The 19,871-nt window shown below is 45.1% G+C and overlaps 1 protein-coding gene across 1 annotated transcript; it reads right to left on the bottom strand.

Moving 5' to 3' along the window:
* Positions 1-1,007: 1,007 nt before the first annotated feature.
* UMPS (uridine monophosphate synthetase) lies at positions 1,008-19,667 on the bottom strand. Its single transcript, XM_008266762.4, has 6 exons — positions 19,441-19,667; positions 14,228-14,381; positions 10,430-11,101; positions 8,177-8,352; positions 5,785-5,899; positions 1,008-1,381 (listed from the first exon to the last, which is right to left on the bottom strand). Exons 1-6 carry the CDS (start codon positions 19,594-19,596, stop codon positions 1,212-1,214), a joined length of 1,443 nt encoding a protein of 480 aa, XP_008264984.2. The 5' UTR covers positions 19,597-19,667; the 3' UTR covers positions 1,008-1,211.
* Positions 19,668-19,871: the final 204 nt, after the last annotated feature.

Raw genomic sequence — 19,871 nt, 5'->3', positions numbered from 1 at the left:
AGTAGCCTCGGTGGTATGCCATCTTAGGAGTCTATATGCAGCCATCCAAATTTAAAATGGCTTCTCTTCAGCTGGGGTTAAGAACTTAAATGGATACTGTAACCTATGGATGATGTATCAAGACTGGAACCCCAGAATGCTGGTGACTGAGTGGTGGTGATGTCTAGTTTGGTCAGTCTCCCAGGGGGAGGGCCTGACCCAAAGGGGAAGGTTGCTAAACACTCAAGGGCAACCATGGATTTGGACTAAGCACCTTCCTGACCCCAAACTGAGGCTTTAGGTGGATGCAGGGGGCTCTGTGGCCAGTTAAGAGTTAAGCTGTACCCGACTGGCTGAGCTGCGGCCAATCAAGTTGCCTTCTAGACCTCGCTCTGTTTTTCCATAAATGCTGTCAGGCCACATCACTGATTGGTATTCTCAGAACCTGCTTGATTTGTGTGAATCATGATTTGCTTTTCTTTCCTCAAGTAAACTTTGTGACATAACTGCCCTAAGGAATTTTCCCATTTAACATTAGTGAAGGCTGACTTGTTAGTGAACAGTGTGACCTTCAAACAAATCCCCAGTGGAATCTGAGACCTCCCAATACCGCTGTCTTTTCTAAATAAGTGAACGGCTTGTCTACTTCTAATCCAAAAAGGCAGGCACTATAACTGTGGACACAGCTATTGCCTAGAGGCAGAAACAAGCCAGGATTCCCCGTTCTTTTGTTGAAATGACAGCCAGCTATTAGCTTTGGGGCTCAGCTAGGGTCATCTTCCTCTTCCCCACCTAGTTCTGGGAGCTAGCACCACGTGGATACCTAGATGGTCACTACTAAGCAGGACGAAGGCTAATCTGTAGAGAGTATTTGGGCAACACCTTAGACAGAATAAAGGATACAAGAAGTGCTGTGTGCACTGGTTGTAATCTCTTGATGTCCTAAACTGTTCCTGTCACTGTAACTAGAACAGACGGGAGGGATGCGCAGGTGTGTAGGAGCCTAACGAACGTCAGTCTCCACAAAGCAGGCTTGAAAATGAATTTATTACAGTCACAACGCACACCATTACAAGTCATTCTTTCTTGAAGACCATAAGAACTCAGCAATCAGTGCCCACGGGCCCTGTGGAAGAACTGAAGCAGGATTAAGGGCTGCAGGTGACTCCAAGCCAGTAGCTTTCAGGAGACCAGGCATCCTCAACGCCTTCACATGTCCTTATCCACGGGGCTCACGCCTCGAGTCTACTCAAGTAAGCTTCCCAAGCGGCTTTTCTGTACATCTCAGCTGCTTCCAGATAGTCAGCTGCTGCTACTATGCCCCGGCCTACAATGATGATATCAGAACCTCGCTTGCCAATAACTTCTTGTGGGCTGTTGTACTGTTGGCCAAGACTGTCCCCTGTAAAAACATGAAAGATACTGTTAACATGAAAATCAAAAACCCTGTCACATGTTTTCTGAAAGCAACCACTTTAAATAAAAATATGCCCTTGCTTTCCATTCCCATTCTGTACTGCATGTGGGTCAAAGCAGGAGCTGGAGAAATTCACTACAGACCCGACCTGTGCATCAGGGGAAGATGCCAATCGACTCCTTCTCGATGTTTAATTTTAGGCATTCAGAGTTGAACAACCAAAAGTAGATCTCCTGTGACACCAAGAAAGGTTCACACCATCCAAATAAACAAGGACTAGCCTCATGATTAAAGTCTTAGTAATATATCATCCTAAAGCATTTAACTTGACCACTATTACATAGAGTTCTCAAAAAAAAAATCATGTAAAATGAAATTAAGTCTACTTTCAAAACATTTTAGCATGTAATACTTGTATGTTTATAGAATGCTGCACAATATTACAACCATGTACATGGCCTAAACTGATCAAATTGGGCAGCAGGAATTTTCTTTGTATTCGCAGCCTACCAGTTCCTCTCTCAGTCCTTTAACACATGACTGTGAACTACAGTCACCCCACTGGGCTGCAGAACAGTACGAATGTTAGGATTTTTTCCTAGTTACATCAAGAATGTCATTTGTACTTTATGAGGATTTCACTGAATCTCAAACTCAGTTTGGGTAGTGTGAACATTTTAATATTAATTCGCCCATTCCATGAAGAATGGGAGGTTTGTCCATTTTTTCGTCCTTCAATTTCTCTCATCAGTGTTTTATAATTTTCATTGTAGAGGTCTTTCTCATCCTTGGTTAAATTTATTCCACGATCTTTTTTTTTTTTTTTCCCCACACAGCCATTTGAATGTGACTGCTCTTTCTAGCAAGTTCACTGTTGGTATATAAGAATGCTAGTGATTTTTGTGTTGATTATGTATCCTGCAACTTTATTGAATTTATTAGTTTTAATATCTCTTGGTAGATTGTTCAGGTTTCTTCACATATAGAATGGTATTACCTGCAAACTGGGATAATTTGATTTCTTTCCTATGTGTATGTCTTTTATTTCTTCCTCTTGCCTAAATGCACTGGCTGTAACTTCTAGTACTATATTGAATAACAGTGGTAAGAGTGAAATCCTTGTCTAGTTCCAGATCTTATGAGGAAATTATTTCAGTTTTTCTTCATTCAATATGCTGGCTGTTGAGTCTGTTATACATAGCCTTTATTATTATACTTACCTAATTTGTTCACTTTTTGTCATGATTAGAAGTTGAATTTTATCAGTACTTTTTCTGCCTCTATTGAGAAGATCATATGATATTTAGCCTTCATTTTGTTTATGTATTTATGATTTGCATATTTTGAACTATACCTGGGATAAATTCCACTTTTTCAAGGAGGATGATCTTTTCACTCTGTTGCTGCATTTGTTCGGGGAGTACTTTGTCGAGAATCTGCATCCATGTTCATCACGGATACTGACCTCTAGTTCACTGTATGCCCTTTTCTGGTTTAGGAACCAAGGCAATGATTCAGAGGGTTCCCTCTTTACAATTTGTAGAGTAGTCTGAGAACTGGTATCCGTTCTCCCAAGTTAAGAATTCAGCAAATGAAACCAATTAATCCTAGGCTTTTCTTTGCTGCCTCTTTAAATTATTGATTCAATCTCATTATTATTGGTCTGTCCAGTTTTTCTGAGCCATGAGGCTCAATTTTGGTAAGTTATATGTCCAGAAATTTATCCATTTCCTTTATGTTTTTCAATTAATAGTCTCTAATGATCTTTGGATTTCTGCATTATCAGTTGTAATGTTTCCTTTTTCTGATTTGAGTTTTCTTTTTCCTTGGTTAGTCTGATTAAAGTTTTTTTCCCCCCTTTTTCAAATGCCAACTGTTTCACAGGTCTTTTTTTTAAAACTAAAGATCAGAACAGAAATGAGTTTAACTGGTTGGGCTATTATTTTCTAGATCCTTAAGACATTATCACTAGGTTGTTAAGGTTTTGGGTGTGTTGTCTTTATTTTCATTTGCTTCAAGGGATTTTAAAATGCTCCCGCTTGATGGCTTCAGTGACTCACTGTACAGACTCCGTGTATCTGTGTGATTCCCAGCTTCTTTTGTTGATTGATACCTATATCCCATTTTGGTGAGAAAGATGATTTTAATTTTTTAAAATCTGTTTTATCTGTGGCCCAATATATGACCTGTCCTAGAGGATGCTCTCTGTGCTAATGAAGAACATGGATTCTGCAGCTTTTGGATGAAATGTTCCATTAATGTCTGTCAGGTCCATTTTTTTTAAGCTCCTGGCTGATCTGTCCACTGATGAATGTGAGATGTTGAAGTCTCTTATTGCTTATGGCCTGTCTCCCTTTAGGTCTAGTAATGTTTGTTTTATAAAACTGGGTGCTCTATCATTAGAAGTATATATATATATATATATATTGACACTTGTATCTTGTTGATCTCTTCATCACTGTACAGTGATTTTGTCTGTTAAGTTTTTGCCCTAAAATCTATTCTAACTTAAACAACTACTCCTGTTCATTCTTGGTTTCTACTTGCATAGAATATCTTTTTCCATCCTGTTGCTTTCAGTCTGTGCCCTTACTAAGTGAAATTAATTTCTTGTAGGTAGTATATCCCTGGATCTCTTCAAAATTTTCGATTAACTGATAGGTCAGGCTGATTCATGCCCTGAATGCCTAGAGCTGCTGGGCCAGGCTGAAGCCAGGAGCCAAGAATGTAATCCAGGTTTCCTACTACCCAGCAGTTGAGTCATCACTGCTGTCTCCCCCAACTGCACACACAGGAAGCTGAAGCTGAAGCCAAGTATTAAGGTTAGGTACTTTTTTTAAAAAGAGATTCATTTATTTAAAAGGCAGAGTTACAGGGAGGCAAAGGCAGAGAGAGAAGTCCTCCATCCATTGGTTCATTCTCCATTTCATATTAAACATATAAGTATAAACTAATATCTAAACATTTGCTCCTTTGATCCATAAAACATTTGGCAAAAATGTAGAGTTTTGAAAAATGCCAGAAGTGTTCAATACTAAGGCAATTATTCTGAAGGCTTAGATAGGCCTCAGAAGAATGACTTGTGTATGTGAAATCTGAACACAGGAACCTATAACATTCTTTGCTTCTAGAGGGACATCCATTAATTTATTTATTTGAATAGTTATGTGGGCTATATACATTTCCTTCAAGGTTTAAAAGGGAAACTAAAGGGCTGGCAAAAGGTTAAGACATCACCTGTGAGCACTGGTTTGCGTCCCAGCTGTTCCACTTCCAACCCAGCTCCCTGCTAATGCGCCTGGGAAAGATGACTCACTTGCCTGGGCTCCTACACCCAAATGGGCGACCTGGAAGAAGCTTTGGTTTGGACCTGGCTGTTACAGCCGTTTGGGGAAGTGAATCTGCAGATGGAAGATCTTTCAAACAGATAAAAAATTAAAGGGAAACTAAGGTTCATCAAGCTTATACCCTCAATCATTAATTCTTGGTGTTTAACTCTTTGTCTCTGTAGGACATACTGTCCATTCTTTCTATTGCTGGGGGACATATGCCATTACCCTCAAAAAGCTTCTGGTATAGAAGAAATACTGTGACAAAAACATAAAAATGAAGCCTATTTATACACAATCACAGGGAGTGGTCATACAATTAGTTGTTAAAAAGTGAGGTAATTCTAGATATGCAGATTGCATCTTCACACCACATTCTGCAAACCCTGCACTGGTCTGGAAACATTCACATTACACCATTACACCACACCAGTTAGCGGTTATCTCTGGAGAGAAGTAGGTTAGAATGACTAACACAAAATCTATTTTTCTCTATTTTTAAAGGTATCTTTGGAACTCTGCCATGGCAGACAAAACCAGAGCTGACAAACAGAATCACAACCTGAGAACCTTAACATTCAGCTCTCAGCTCCATCTCCTGAAGTCTAACCCAGAGTACATTCCAGTAACCATCATGGGCAACCTTTCTTGCACAACTACCAGTTCAAGAAAGAATGTCCCCAGATTACCACTTCCTCACTGAAAACTCACACACCTTACCTCAGTCTTACAGGACATTTAAATACGTGTTTTTCTAACCTGGTTTGCTCCTTTAGTGAATGGACGATCAGAAAACGCGTGCTACTTAGTCATTACACCTGTGTTTCTTTCTGAGCACTGGAAGTGTCCCAGAGCTCAAGTGGACAGTCATTCTGGTTAGCCGTGGGTTTATCCAAACTGCCTTGAGCACCGAATTACCTTCTTTTGGTAGCATATTCATTCAGAACAGTAAGGTATTAGTTTTCAATCAAAGTGCTTTTCTAAATTTTTATCCTAAAATCAGGCTGCAATTATTCTGCAAACATTAAGAAGGCTTCTCTTATCAATGAATGCACTTACCACCCGCTTCTAACTGAACTCCTGGAGTTAAGTGAAGAAATTCTGGTTTCATGCTTACACGGGAGCCAGAAATAAAACCAATCACAAATTCAGAGTGTTCCTCAGCCATTCTAACCTAAATGTAACAGGACATATTGCAAGAAAACAGTTCATCACACAGAATAGCTGTACAAAAGTAAAAAAAAATTTCTAAGCTAGTTATTACAAACTTTGCTGTATTACTGACAACTTTTTCATTTCATATTAAACATATAAGTATAAACTAATATCTATAACAAGTCATCCTACATATGAACCAAGATGGTCAAACATATTGCTTCAATAAGACTCTGAGATAAACCTACTGGGAAACATCAAACCTTCAGTGTTTACATCCAAAAATCCACTCCAGAAAGGACGTTACGTTGGTGTGATACCACCAGGACTGCTGCCTGCCTGGGTACGGGAGGCTGTACAGAAGTACAGCCATCATGCACTCAGCTACGTTCCTGAGAGCTAAAGAAATCTCTCCCCTTCGCTGGGTTCCCTCTTCTCCAGCGTTTACTATTCACTGGTCTCCCTGCTTTTTCTGTTACCTCTCATTTAAAGAGGTTTCTTTAGCAGGCCTGCCTTTCTGACTTGGCTCTTCCCTGAGGCCTACATGGTTACAAGTTCTACCACCAACAAGCCAGACCCACATTCTTGGAAATCAGAGGTCAAATCCTGACCCTAGGGCCATGTGGTTCTTAGCAACTATATTATAGTCTTTGAAAAAACAGGAAATAAAAATTCCCATGGCACTTTAAAACTTTTCTTTAAAATATCTGTAGGACCAGCATTGTGGCTTAACAGGTTAAACTGCCACCTGCAATGCTAGCATCCCATTTGGGTGCTGGTTCAAGTCCCAGCTGCTGCACTTCTGATCCAGCTCCTTGCTAATGTGCCTGGAAAAGCTGGGGAAGATGGCCCAAGTGCTGGGCCCCTGCACCCATGGGGGAATCTGGATGAAGTTCCAGGCACCTGGCTACAGCCTGGCCCAGATCTGGCCATTGCAGCCATTTGAGGAGTGACCCAGCAGATAGCTTTTCTCACATAACACCCACCAACATCAAAGACAAAAGGAGGAAGTCATTCCACGAGGGCTCCTTTCATGAGAACCTGAGAAGAAACTGTGTGTCTAGGAATCTCTTTACTTTCAATTCACAGTGAAATGAAAAAGAACTCTCTTAAAGGCCAGATAAGTATAGGTGGATGTTTACTTATTTATTTATTTATTTTTTGACAGGCAGAATTAGACAGTGAGCGAGAGAAAGACAGAGAGAAAGGTCTTCCTTCTGTTGGTTCACTCCCCAAATGAACGCCACGGCCGGTGCACTGGGCCGATCTGAAGCCAGGAGCCAGGTGCTTCCTCCTGGTCTCCCATGTGGGTGCAGGAGCCCAAGCACTTGGGCCATCCTCCACTGCCTTCCCGGGCCACAGCAGAGAGCTGGACTGGAAGAGGAGCAACTGGGACTAGAACCCAGAGTGCCGACGCTGCAGGCAGAGGATTAGCCTAGTGAGCCACAGCGCCGGCCTACTTATTGTGTTTTAATGTTTCTCAAACATAATTCAAATCTCTTAAGTTCCTCCTGCAAGGCATAAAATGTAGGGCCAGTGCTGTGGCACAGTGGGCTAAGCCTCCACCTGTAACACTGGCATCCCATGTGGGAACCAGTTCTAGTCCCGGCGGCTCCTCCTCTATGGCCTGGGAAAGCAGTAGAAGGTGCACCCCTGCCCCACGTGGGAGACCTGAAGGAAGCTCCTGGGTCTGGACTGGCCCAGCTCCAGCCATTGTGGCTATTTGAGAAGTGAATGCGCAGATGGAAGACCTTTCTCTCTCTCAAATAAAAATCTCAATAGCATTTTATATATAAATACATATATTTTAACTATCAGGGCTGGCATCATGGTGCAGTGGGTTAAGCTACCGCCTGTGACACTGGCATCCCATATGAACACTGGTTTGAGTCCCAGCTGCTCCACTTCCCATCAGCTCCCTGCTAATGTGCCTGGGAAAGCAGAAGATGGCACGAGTTCTTGGGCCCTTGCCACCCTAAGGGAGACCTGGATTGAGTTCCAGGTCCCTGGCTTTGGCCTGGTCCAGCCCTGACCATTGCAACCATTTAGGGGAGTAAACCAGAAGATGGAAGCTCTCTCTCTCCCTCTCTCTTTCAAAATATATCAATCTTTAAAAAAAAAAAAAAGTACTAACAATCGAGGCACTCTACACAAGCAGGATTAACACACTGTTACCCTACCGACAGCGGACTCTTTGGCAGAGGCTCCACAGATCCCAGAGGAAGGTACTGTCTCACCCGAGAACATGCAGCTTGACAGCCCTGCCTTCCCTCTCCGCAGCCCTCGGGTCACTTACCGCTGCTTTAGTGTAGTTCCCAGTGGCCAGGGAGCCCGCGGAACTCATTTCCGCAATGAGCAGGCACCCCCGGTGCAGAGGCAGCCCCACTTCTTGCAGGCCCTTCACAACTCCTGAGCCAGGCACCACGTGGGCATTGACGAGGTCTGCCCAGGAAGCTATTTTAAAAACACCACCTAGGAGGAAGTGGAAAAGAAGATATTTTCCAAGTTTCAAACAAAAACCTCTACTCTTTTTGCCCACGCAACTATGGCAGGGGACAATCTCTCAATAACATGTTACTGAAAGAGCAGCACACTTCAATAATTCTAGGGACATCACGGATGTGAAGACTGCCTCTGTCCAGCTGGAAGCTGGTGAAAACTCACAGTGGGGAAAACTCGCAAGTTCTCCAGGAACACTAAGACTGTTTTCCCTGGAAGGCAGAGCTTACAATCACCAATAAACTCATGCAATCAGAAACAGAGTCCAGGGAAGACAGGCATGTACTGGGGGCAAGGACATCAGCGCTCTGCAACTCATCCTGAAGGTGACAAGTTGCCACTCTGCAGTGATTGACCCATCAGCAACTTTATTCTCTCAACATTTCCATGTGTTCCTAGATTTCCTTATTCAGATTTCAGTAGGCAACTGTTCATTTTAAAAGCTGATGGTAGGCCGGCGCCGTGGCTCACTAGGCTAATCCTCCGCCTTGCGGCACCAGGACACCGGGTTCTAGTCCCGGCCGGGGCGCCAGATTCTGTCCCGGTTGCCCCTCTTCCAGGCCAGCTCTCTGCTGTGGCCAGGGAGTGCAGTGGAGGATGGCCCAAGTACTTGGGCCCTGCACCCCATGGGAGACCAGGAGAAGCACTTGGCTCCTGCCTTCAGATCAGTGCGGTGCGCCGGCCCTAGTGTGCCAGCCATTGGAGGGTGAACCAACAGCAAAAGGAAGACCTTTCTCTGTCTCTCTCTCTCTCTCACTGTCCACTCTGCCTGTCAAAAAAAAAAAAAAAAAAAAAAAAAAGCTGATGGTAGGAGCCGGCGCTGTGGCATAGTGGGTAAAGCCACCACTTGCAGTGCTGGCATCCCATATGGGTGCCAGTTCGAGTCCCAGCTGCTCCACTTCCCATCCAGCTCTGTTGTGGCCTAGGAAAGCAGTAGAAGATGGCCAAAATCTTTGGGCCCCTGCACCCACGTGGGAGACCCAGAGGAAGCTCCTGGCTCCTGGCTTCAGATCGGATCGGCCCAGCTCTGGCCATTGCAGCCAATTAGGGAGTGAACCAGCGGATGGAAGACCTCTCTCTCTGCCTCTCCTTCTCCCTCTGTGTAACTCTGACTTTCAAATAAATAAATCTTCTTTAAAAAAAAAAAAAAAGAGCTGACAGTAAAACCTTAACTGATTTCTGAAAAAACTGCATGCCAACTTGAATGAAGAAAGGTTTTATACACCAATCAATAAGTCAACCTATAAGCTAAGCAATGTGGTGATGGTAGCACACCTTAGGCCAAGAAAGTCAGAGACTATTCCAAAAGAAATAGCTTAGCAATATGCATGCATTAGTTTAAGAAAAATTAAGCACCTCAAAGATAAGTTAAATAATATGACAAAATACTTGTTATAATATCAAGTAAAAAAGTATTATATATAGATCACATCTTTGTACAAAGAAACTTGCACAGAATGATAGAACTGAGCACACTCAACTTTGAGTTCCTATTTGACATTAAAAAAATGTATAGCAACAGATCTTTTTTGGCTGAAAATCTTCACATTTTGTTCTGCCCTCTCATTTCCTGTACCTGTAATTTTCATTCAAAACTCAGTATGTTCTGCAAGGGCACTGTCTGTCACTTCTGCCTGCCCAGAATCCGTGTACCTCTCCTTCTGGTTTCAGCACCTCCCTTTTCCTTAAAGTAACTATTCCTGCTGGATTTGCAATCAACCAAGTTGAAATGGAGTAACCACTTCACACTTGCAGGTTTACTACCCAGGGCAGTTAACAAAGGTCTTCTCCACCCTAGCCACAGCCAGTGGTTTGGGGCGGGCATGTGGATTGTGCCTACCTGAGAAAGCAGTCAACAGAGTAGAAAGCAGAGTTGACAGATGGAGAGAAAACAAGTCCAGAAGACATCACTTGAGCTCCTGGATCCAAACACGCTGGACAACCGCTTTAGTGCTGGACTTCCAGGTATAGGAGGCAAGATATTTCCTGTTCATCTTCAGCCGCTTTAAGCTGGGTTTCTGATTCTTGCACACTCCTCATATACACTTACCTTCATACTGCTTTTTTACGGTGTTTCCTATATCCGCAAATTTCCGGTCTTCAAATATTAAGAATTCATGGTGTTTTGCCAGAGCTGTCAACTCCTTCATGACATCCAGAGTAAAATCATTCAGAATATCCACGTGAGTTTTGAGCATGCAAATGCTGGGTCCTAAGGCATCTGCCAGCTGCAACAGTTCTCTAGCCTCGGAAACATCAGCAGAGAGACACAGGTTGGTCTCCTTCTTCTGCATAAGCCTGAAAAGCTTCGCTGCCACTGGGTGGGCCCTGGGAAGCTCAGCACGTGCACCAAAGCTGAGTTCTTTGGGTGCTTGCTTCACAGGAGGGGGAGAACCATTATGGTTAGCTGTCAGGAAAACATTCTCCTGGATAAATCTCTTCACTCTCCCAACCATCTCCGCATCAATTTTTTTCTGCTGCTCAAGAATCTCCAGCATTGTGGACAACGTGCACACAGAGTGGAGACGGATGCCATGTGCCTGCAACTTGTCCTTGCCACCTTGCTCTCTGTCCAACAGCACGATGGCGTCAGTGACCTTCAAGCCCTCCCTCTGAAGAACCTCCACGGTCTCCAAAACGCTAGATCCACTGGTGACGACATCTTCAATGATCAAACACGTTTCTCCCGGATTAATTGCTCCTTCCACAAGGCGCTTAGTGCCTAAAAGAAAAAATTCTGTTGAGTTCAACTTAAAAATACACACACACTTTTGTCAACTCAAGATGTATCCTGCAGTATAAATGTGGCAGTACTCATGCAGAGCTGATGATCTAAGTCTGTCTGTAAAGCACTCGGGAGCTCCTTTTCCTTACTTCTGATCAGTCTGCAGTGTGCAATGAGGACCACTCTGTTCACTGTCTCCATGTTCCCTGTCAGTTACACATACAGCATATTTATAGTAACACTAGTAAATTATCTTACAGTGTAAACAAACAGCACTTAATGTTTCACAATCACATTTTTTGAAGATTTATTTATTTATTTGAAAGAGAGTTATAGAAAGAGAGAGGCAGAGACAGAGAGAGACTTCTTCCATCTGCTGCTTCACTCCCCAGATGGCTGCAACCGCACGAGCTGGGCTGATCCAGAGCCAGGAGCCATGAACTTCCAGGTCTCCTACGTGGGTGCAGAGGCCAAAGGACTTGGACCTTCCTCTGCTGCTTTCCCAGGCCATTAGCAGGGAGCTGGATCAGAAGTGAGCAGCCAGGACTTGAACTGGTGCCCATATGGGATGCTGGCCCTGCAGGTGGTGGCTTTACCTGCCACAGCACAGCATCAGTCCCTCGTCACATTTTCAAAAATGGAATTTCTTGGGGCCACCACCCGGGACACCGACATCTGATATGGGCAAAGGCTAGTGTCCTGGCTCCTCCACTTCTGATCCATCTCCCTGCTAATGTGCCTGGGAAGAGCAGCAGCAGATGGCCCAAGTACCTGGGCTCCTGTACCCACAAGGAAAATCCGAGAAAGCTCCTGGCTTTGGCCTGGCCCAGCCGACCATTGTGTCCATCTGGGGAGTGAACCAGTAGAGGGAAGCTTGCTCGTTCTCTCTCCAACTCTCAAATAAAACAAAAACTGAATTTCTTAAAGCAAGGTCAGGAAAGTTAAGATACAGAATAGGACCAGTGCTGTGGCATAGTGGTTAAAGCTGCCACCTGCAGTGCTGGCACCCTATTTGGGTGCCGGTTCGAGTCCCAGCTGCTCTACGTCAGATCCAGCTCTCTGCTATGGCCTGGGAAAAAGAGCAGATGATGGCCCAAGTCCTTGGGCCCTTGTACCTGCATGGGAGACCTAGAGGAAGTTCCTGGCTCCTGGCTTTGGATCAGCCCAGCTCCTGCCATTGTGGCCATTTGGAGAGTGAACTAGCGGATGGAAGACCAACCCCTCCCCCCGCCGCCTCTCTGTAACTTTGCCTTTCAAATAAGTAAATTGAAGAAAAAAAAGATACAGAATACCTTAATATCATCAATGAAATCTTTCCTTTTTTCTATCAAACGTTCATCACTCAAGATCAAATTGGCTTTGTGAAGCTATAAATTCAGGAGGGAAAATATTCAACAATCATTTAGATCTATTACCACAGTCTCCTGAGTTACATAATCAGTGTGACTCAGTTCACCTCCCTAACCCAAGCTGCATTAGAGGCTTTTCCGAGGTAATCTACGAACGCAGACTACAGCTGCAGACTTCAGGCTCATTTTCATTTTGAAAAAGAAATAAATAAATAAAAATAAATAATAAAATTAGTGGACATTTCGCCCACTTCTTGAGTTTTACCATAAGTATTGTCTTTGACCTTTCATATTCCTTTTCTCTCCATGAAGAACTGGAAAATCCAACTGAATCAACACAGACTAGACCACCAGCTCTAAGCACTTACAGGTGTATTTAAAAATGAATGACTTCATCCTAGAAACATTTTCTAAATCATAAGAAATAGAAATAATAGCATCCTTTCGAGCAGATTCATGAAGATTTTTTTTAGCTCAAAAAAATGGAACACTGTGGCTTTAAGTAGTAATAAAAAACTTCTTATAATAATTTCAAACACCACCTAACAACTCAATCTGATTTCTTTTGTATCCTCTCTCCCTCCATAATTTTTAGGAGCAAATCCCAGATAGCATATGATTTCACCATAAAAATATTTAGAGGGGCTAGCATTGTGGCACAGCAGGTTAAGAGTGCCAGTTCTTGGCTGCTCTGTTTCTGATCCAGCTCCCTGCTAATGCACCTGGGAAAGCAGCCAATGATGGCCCAGTTACTTGGGCCCTTGCCACCAATGGGAGCCTTGGATGGTGTTTTTGGCTCCTGGCTTCAGCCTGGCTGTTGTGGCTGTTTGGGGGAGTGAACTAATAGATAAGGTCTCTATGTCTCTCACTCTCTATTACTCTGCCTTTCGAATAAACCTTTTGAAAAAATGTCTAGGGGCTGGTATTGTGGTATAGCAAATTAAGCCAGCACTTGTGACAGCGGCATGGAGCACAGGTTCAAGTATCAGCTGCTTTGCTTCCAATCCAGCTCCCTGCTAATGGACCTGGGAAAACAACAGATGATGCCCAAGTACTTGGGACCCCACCACCCAGGTAGGAGACCTGGAGGGCCAGGCTATGGGCTTTGGCCTGAACCAGCCTGAGCCCCAGCCCAAACATGTGGATGTCTGGGGAGTGAACCAAGATGGAAGATCTCTCTGTGTGTCATCTGCCTTTCACATTAACAAATAAATCTCTTTTAAAAAATTTTTAGAATGTATCTGCAATAGGCAGGGACTCTAAAAAACAAAACATTACCATACCAACATAAAAAACAAAAAGCTCAGTAACTCCTTATCATTAAATAGGAATTTAGTTACAATACTGATTTTCAGGCTGTGAATCAAGCACACCAAAAAGCTCTCCGTGAAATGTTACATTGCTCTATAGGAGTGGTTTTATTCATGCAGTACTCTTCATGGAGTTTAAATACAAACACACTGGCAAAGGAAGTGTTCCCAGAACACTGGGCTCAGAGGAAAGGACCTGCACACAAGTTTAGGGTTTCACAGATACATGAAGCACCTTTTATCACTCTCTCCTCAATACAAAGCATGTCAGCCCCCGACTATGCAGGAAAGAGAGATGGGGGGGGGGGGAGGGAATCTGTAGTGACAGTTAATAAATTTTGATAAAATCTTTAAAGACACAAAGTATATTCCAGGCAACCCTGGTAAAACATCAGTGCCTGGAAGAAGAAACTCTAACAGTATCAGGTTACATATTAACCTAGTGCTTATGCTTTGACTTTTACCATAATCCTTTGTTTCCTTCCTTCTAATAAGCATTGGAATTTGATTGGTTGAGCAGATAACTGTAGCCAGCGGCAAAGCTGTATAAGGTACTCCACACACAGTGTCAAAACTGATTCCTGCATTTTGGGCAGTTTGGAATAAAATGTCTGCAACCTGTAAGAAAATGAACACAAACTATTATCACTATTTTAAATGGTGCATCAATCATGTAACAACAAAACATTAAAGACAGTATTAACATAGTAGGGGTTACTCTCAAATCTGATGGGGGAGAAACGCCTTTCAGGGGCTGGCGCTGTGGTGTAGCAGGTAAGGCCGCCACCTGCAGTGCCGGCAGCCCAAAGGGTGCCAGTTTGAGTCCTGGCTGCTCCACTTCCAATCCAGCTCTCTGCTATGGCCTGGGAAAGCAGTGGAAGATGGCCCAAGTGCTTGGGCCCCTGCACCCAGGTCGGGGAACTAGAGGAAGCTCCTGGCTTCGGATCAGTGCAGTTTCAGACATTGTGGCCATTTGGGGAGTGAACCATTGGATGGAAGACCTCTCTCTCTCTCTCTCTCTCCCTCTGCCTCTCTATCACTCTGACTTTCAAACAAATAAATAAATCTAAAAAAAAAAAAAAAAAAAAAAAAAGCCTTTTCATTAAATGACCATTTGCCTGAAGCCAAATATACAAATATAAAGACATGAGGCTGAGCCGACCCGACTCTGCGGGCAGCATAGCATAACATGCTAGGGAAGGCTGCAAGGCTGGGTCCCCTTGGTATTCTACATCACCTGCTAGTGAACGCCATCTTAAAGAACTAGCTTACGGTATGAAGCACTATTTTGTAATCTCCTTCCCACATATACCATCACATTTTAATGCTGCAATGCTTATTTTTACCCAACACCATCTTATTTTAAAAACAAAACAAAACAAAAGCAATCAGTTGCTTTGTGAACTAATCTCTTAGAAGTTTGTATTCTTGGGGCTGGTGCTGTGGCATCGTGGGTGCCAGTTCCGAGTCATAGCTGCTCCACTTCCAATCCAGTTATCTGCTATGGCCTAAGAAAGCAATAGAAGATGGCCCAAGTCCTTGGGCCCTTGGGCCCCTGCACCCACGTGGGAGACCCAGAAGAGGCTCCTGACCCCTGGCTTCAGATCAGTCCAGCCCCGGCTGTTGTGGCCAGTTGGAGAATGAACCAGCGGATGGAAGACACCCCCACCCATCTCTCTCTCTGCCTCTCCTTCTCTGTGTAACTGACTTTCAAATAAATAAATAAATCTTTTTTAAAAAGTTTGTATTCTTGTACTTCTAAATATTTTAAAACCTTTGAATTTTCTAAGCTGCAAAGGATGTAATTTCTATTTCTAAAAATACTAACATATCCTAGAACTGTTCTATCACTCTTTTAAATGAATACAATGGAATCCAAATGCTAAAGCGATTTGCTACCTACTATTTCACTGAAAGTTGGAAAATTTTTTATTTTTTTATATTCATATTTTCACTCCACTGTGTCCACTTTTTCTCATGTAATACATATTTATGCTTGAAAAGCTTTATCAATCCCTTCACCACTTTTCTCAGTATGAATGTAAACTGAAATGGGCGTAAAGTGAAAATTAAAATTGTAAATTAAAAGAAATGTCCTTGATTATTAGTCTCTAAGCTTATCATCACAATTATTATGAACGTTAACGTTAAGACATAATTTGGGGCCAGCAATGTGGTATAGTAGGCTAAGCCTCCACCTGCAGTGCTGGCATCCTATATGGGTGCTGGTTTCTGGCCTGGCTGTTCCACTTCCCATCCAGCTCTCTTCTATGGCCTGGGAAAGCAGTGGAAGATAGCCCAAGTCCTTGGACCCCTGCCCCAAAGTGGGGGACTCGGAGGAAGCTCCTGGCTCCAGGTCAGCCCAACTCTAGCCATTGTGGCCATTTGGGGAGTCAACCAGTGCTCGGAAGATCTTTATCTCTCCTCTCTATCTATAAATCTGCCTCTCAAATAAATCTTTTTTAAAAATTTGCAAATTGATAGAATATAAAAAGATTTTAGAAATGTACTTAGTGAGATCAATGGTACTTTCTCCTCCAGTTAGTCTTTTTTTTTTTTTTTTTTTTTTAATTTTTTTCAAACCCTTGTGTCAAGGGCTGACTTTCAATAGATCACAGCGAAGGAGCCGCTCTGCTATGGACGAAACCCCGACCCAGAAGCAGGTCGGCTACAACTGGTTCTCCATGAATGTGTGCTGTGTGATGGGTGACAGAGCGGCCCCCTTTCCGGCCATTCCCTGTTCCCCAGGAAGAAGGGTTCTCTGCACCGGCCCCGGGCCCCAGCGTGCAGCCACCGGCCGGCCAGTGGAACGGCAGGGGACAGCTATCCCAGGCCATCGGAGGCACTGCTGTATCACATAGCCTGGGCAAGATTTTTAATTTATTTGTTTAAAGGTTTATTTATTTATTTGAAAGGCAGAGGTACGAGAAGAGAGAGAGAGATATCTTCCATCCACTGGTTCACTCCCCAAATGACCACAACATACTGGAGCTGAGGTGATTCAAAGCCAGGAGCCTCTTCTGGTCTCCATGTGGGTGCAGGGGCCCAAACATGTGGGCCATCTTCCCCTGTTTTCCCAGCAGGGAGCTGGATCAGAAATGGAGCAGCTGGGACTTGAACTGGCGTCCACATGGGATGCCAGCAATGCAGTCTTTACCCACTACAGCACAGTGTAGGCCCCTCCTCCAGTTAGTTTATGTACACATAATACTGTAGCCAAACATGACTTCTTACTTGGGATTCAGAGTTTAGCATAAATTGCTTTTCAGGGGTGTAAATACTGAGAAATCCTACTTGCATAAATAAGTAGAGGTGAAGAGAAGTTTTGTTATAATCAGATCTCTCCATGTTTTGAACTCCTCCCCAGTTTACCGTCAAAAATCACATACAACATAATCTACCTTCAAAAAATAACTAGTGGGGCTGGCATTGTGGCATAGTGGGTAAAGCCACTGCTCGCAGTGCCTTCCATGTGGGTGCTGGTTCAACTCCTGGATGCTCCACTTCCAGTCCAGCTCTCTGCTATGGCCTGGGAAAGCGGTGCAAGATGGTCCAAGTCCTTGGGCCCCTGCACCTGCATGGGAGACCAGGAAGAGACTCCTGGCTTTGGATCAGCGCAGCTCTGGCCATTTGTGGCTAATTAGGGAGTGAACCAGTAGATGGAAGACCTCTCTCTCTCTCTGTCTCTGCCTCCCCTTCTCTCTCTGTGTAACTCTTTCAAATAAATAAATTTTTAAAAACAAAACAAAACAAAACAACCAACTCCCTGCTAATGTGCCTGGGAAAGAAGCAGAGGATGGCCCAAGTGCTTGAGTTCCTGCCACCAACATGGGAGACCCTGAAGAAGCTCCTAGCTCCAGCTTGGCCCAGCACCAGCCACTGCAGCCATTTTGGGGGTGAATCAGCAGATGGAAGAGATCTCTGTTACTCTACCTTTCTTTTCTTCTTTTTTTTTTTTAAATTAAAAAAAAAATTATGTGAAAGGGTTACAGAGAGGGAGGGAGACAGCCCTTCCATCCGCTAGTTCACACCCGCAATGGACACAATGTAGGGGCTGGGCCAGGCCAAAACCAGAAGCCAGGAGCTCCATCTGGGCCTCTGGCTTGCGTGGCAGGAGAACAGGCACTCGGGCCATCCTCTGCTGCTTTCCCTAGAGGCATCAGCAGGGAGTGCAGCTGGTGGGACACCACCTGGTGCCCACACTGAACGCAGGCAGTGGTTTAACCTGCTGGGCAGCAACCAGGGCCCTGCCTTTCAAATAAATAAGTCTTTTAAAAAATACGTTTTTTAAAAACATTTGACAGGTAGAGTGATAGACAGTGAGAGAGAGACAGAGAAAGGTCTTCCTTCCGTTGGTTCACCCCCCAAATGACTGCTATAGCCAGCGCTGCACTGATCCGAAGCCAGGAGCTTCCTCCTGGTCTCCCATGCGGGTGCAGGGCCCAAGCACTTGGGCCATCCTCCACTGCCTTTCCGGGCCACAGCAGAGAGCTGGACTGGAAGAGGAGCAACCGGGACTAGAACCTGGTGTCCATATGGAATGCGCGTGCCGCAGGCGGAGGATTAACCAAGTGAGCCATGGCGCCGTCCCAAAAATAACTTACTCATCTATAGATGGATGCCCTCCTAAACCAATCTGATTTTTTTTCTACACACAGCGATTCTGAATGGTGAGAAGTTAACAGCTCAATCCACCTCCCCCAGTACTTCCTTCTTTTTACACAGAGTAGATGCCAGACAAGCACAAATCCTTAAGTGGGTGGAAGGAACTTAAATTCAAGGACACTTGAAAAGGTTTGTGAAAACGGCAGCGAAAAGGTGGTTAATTTTGGTGCAGTTTTGAAATCATGGGCACAAGCAGTCTTGGAAAAGCCCCCTTTCAAAGTGAAAAGTGTGTACTACGAATAAAACAGAAACGTCATGAAGCGCCCTGGGAAGTCCTCTAGACAGCACCTTCTGCGAAGACGGGAATGTTCTGTCCCTGGCTGGACTGAGACGCTAGCCACTTGTGTCTAGCTAAATTCAAAAACCCATAGGGGCTCAGTATTCACACGAGGCTGGCATCTCTTGGCTCGCACATCCAGAGCTTTCTACTCCTAGGGGTCTACCCCATCGGGCGGCAGCTTAATTAACTGTTAGACCCCGCCTCGAGGCGCGCAACCAGATCCTGCCACTCACCCACGATTGCCAGGCGATTCACATGTACCCTCAGTCTGAGAAGCAGCGTGCAGAATCCCCTCATCTGCGCCAGGTTTTCCCTGATACTGACCAAAAACCTGCCTCCCCGAACGCCCACCTTCATTCTTGTTCCTGGCCGCACAAGGCGAAAACACTTGCCCGTGGCAAGCAGCAGCCCTGCCAAAGCGCTGGCCGGCTACCCCCACCCACCTTTCTTCTTTCTGCCCCGAATCTAAACGCACACACCTCATCCGAGTACTTCTGCTGCAAGCGGCGCCCGAGCTGGGTTTGCCGACTTGCAACGCACGTGTCAAGGAACAGGCTGCCAAGGTCCCTTAGAGGTGTACCCTGGGCCCTCCGAGCTGCTCAGACGTACTCCGCAGGTAGGGTCGGGCTGTCAGCGCGGCTCTTCTGCCTCACCCGCAACCCAGCTCCGACCCCCACTCTCCAGCCGCGGGTCCCCTTTCCCGCCACCCAGCCCCGTCCTTCCCCCCGGCACCTGACTCAGAAGGCGCGGTCGAGACACGATGCCCCGCAGATCGATGTACACGGGGGACGAGAGGCCGCTCTTCAACACGAAGTCTCCAAACTTGAAAGCCTGCACGTCGTACAGACCCGTCACCAACCGCGCCAACGCCGCTTCGGAAGCCGCCATCGCCTCAGCCAGCTGCGATCCGCAACGCGGGCCCGGGCTCCGGCGCCCCGATGACGTCGCCGCGAAGCCCCGCCTCTTCCGCCTCGCTTTCCGGCCGCTTGGCGGCCTGGAGGCAAGGGTTGAGCCGCGGGAGCGCGTTCGGGCTGCTTTACACTGCACCGGCTGGCTGGGGCTCAGAGCCCCGAACAGCCCGACCGACTCGGAGAGCTTGAAGCCCAGCCCTCAAGAGAGTTAGTCTAAGTCCTGCCCAGTTTTCGCAGCCGCACGTCCTCTAG

This window comes from Oryctolagus cuniculus, chromosome 4 (genome assembly GCF_964237555.1).
Source record: "Oryctolagus cuniculus chromosome 4, mOryCun1.1, whole genome shotgun sequence".
Lineage (NCBI taxonomy): Eukaryota > Metazoa > Chordata > Mammalia > Lagomorpha > Leporidae > Oryctolagus > Oryctolagus cuniculus.
This window is presented reverse-complemented; position numbering and strand designations above follow the sequence as displayed.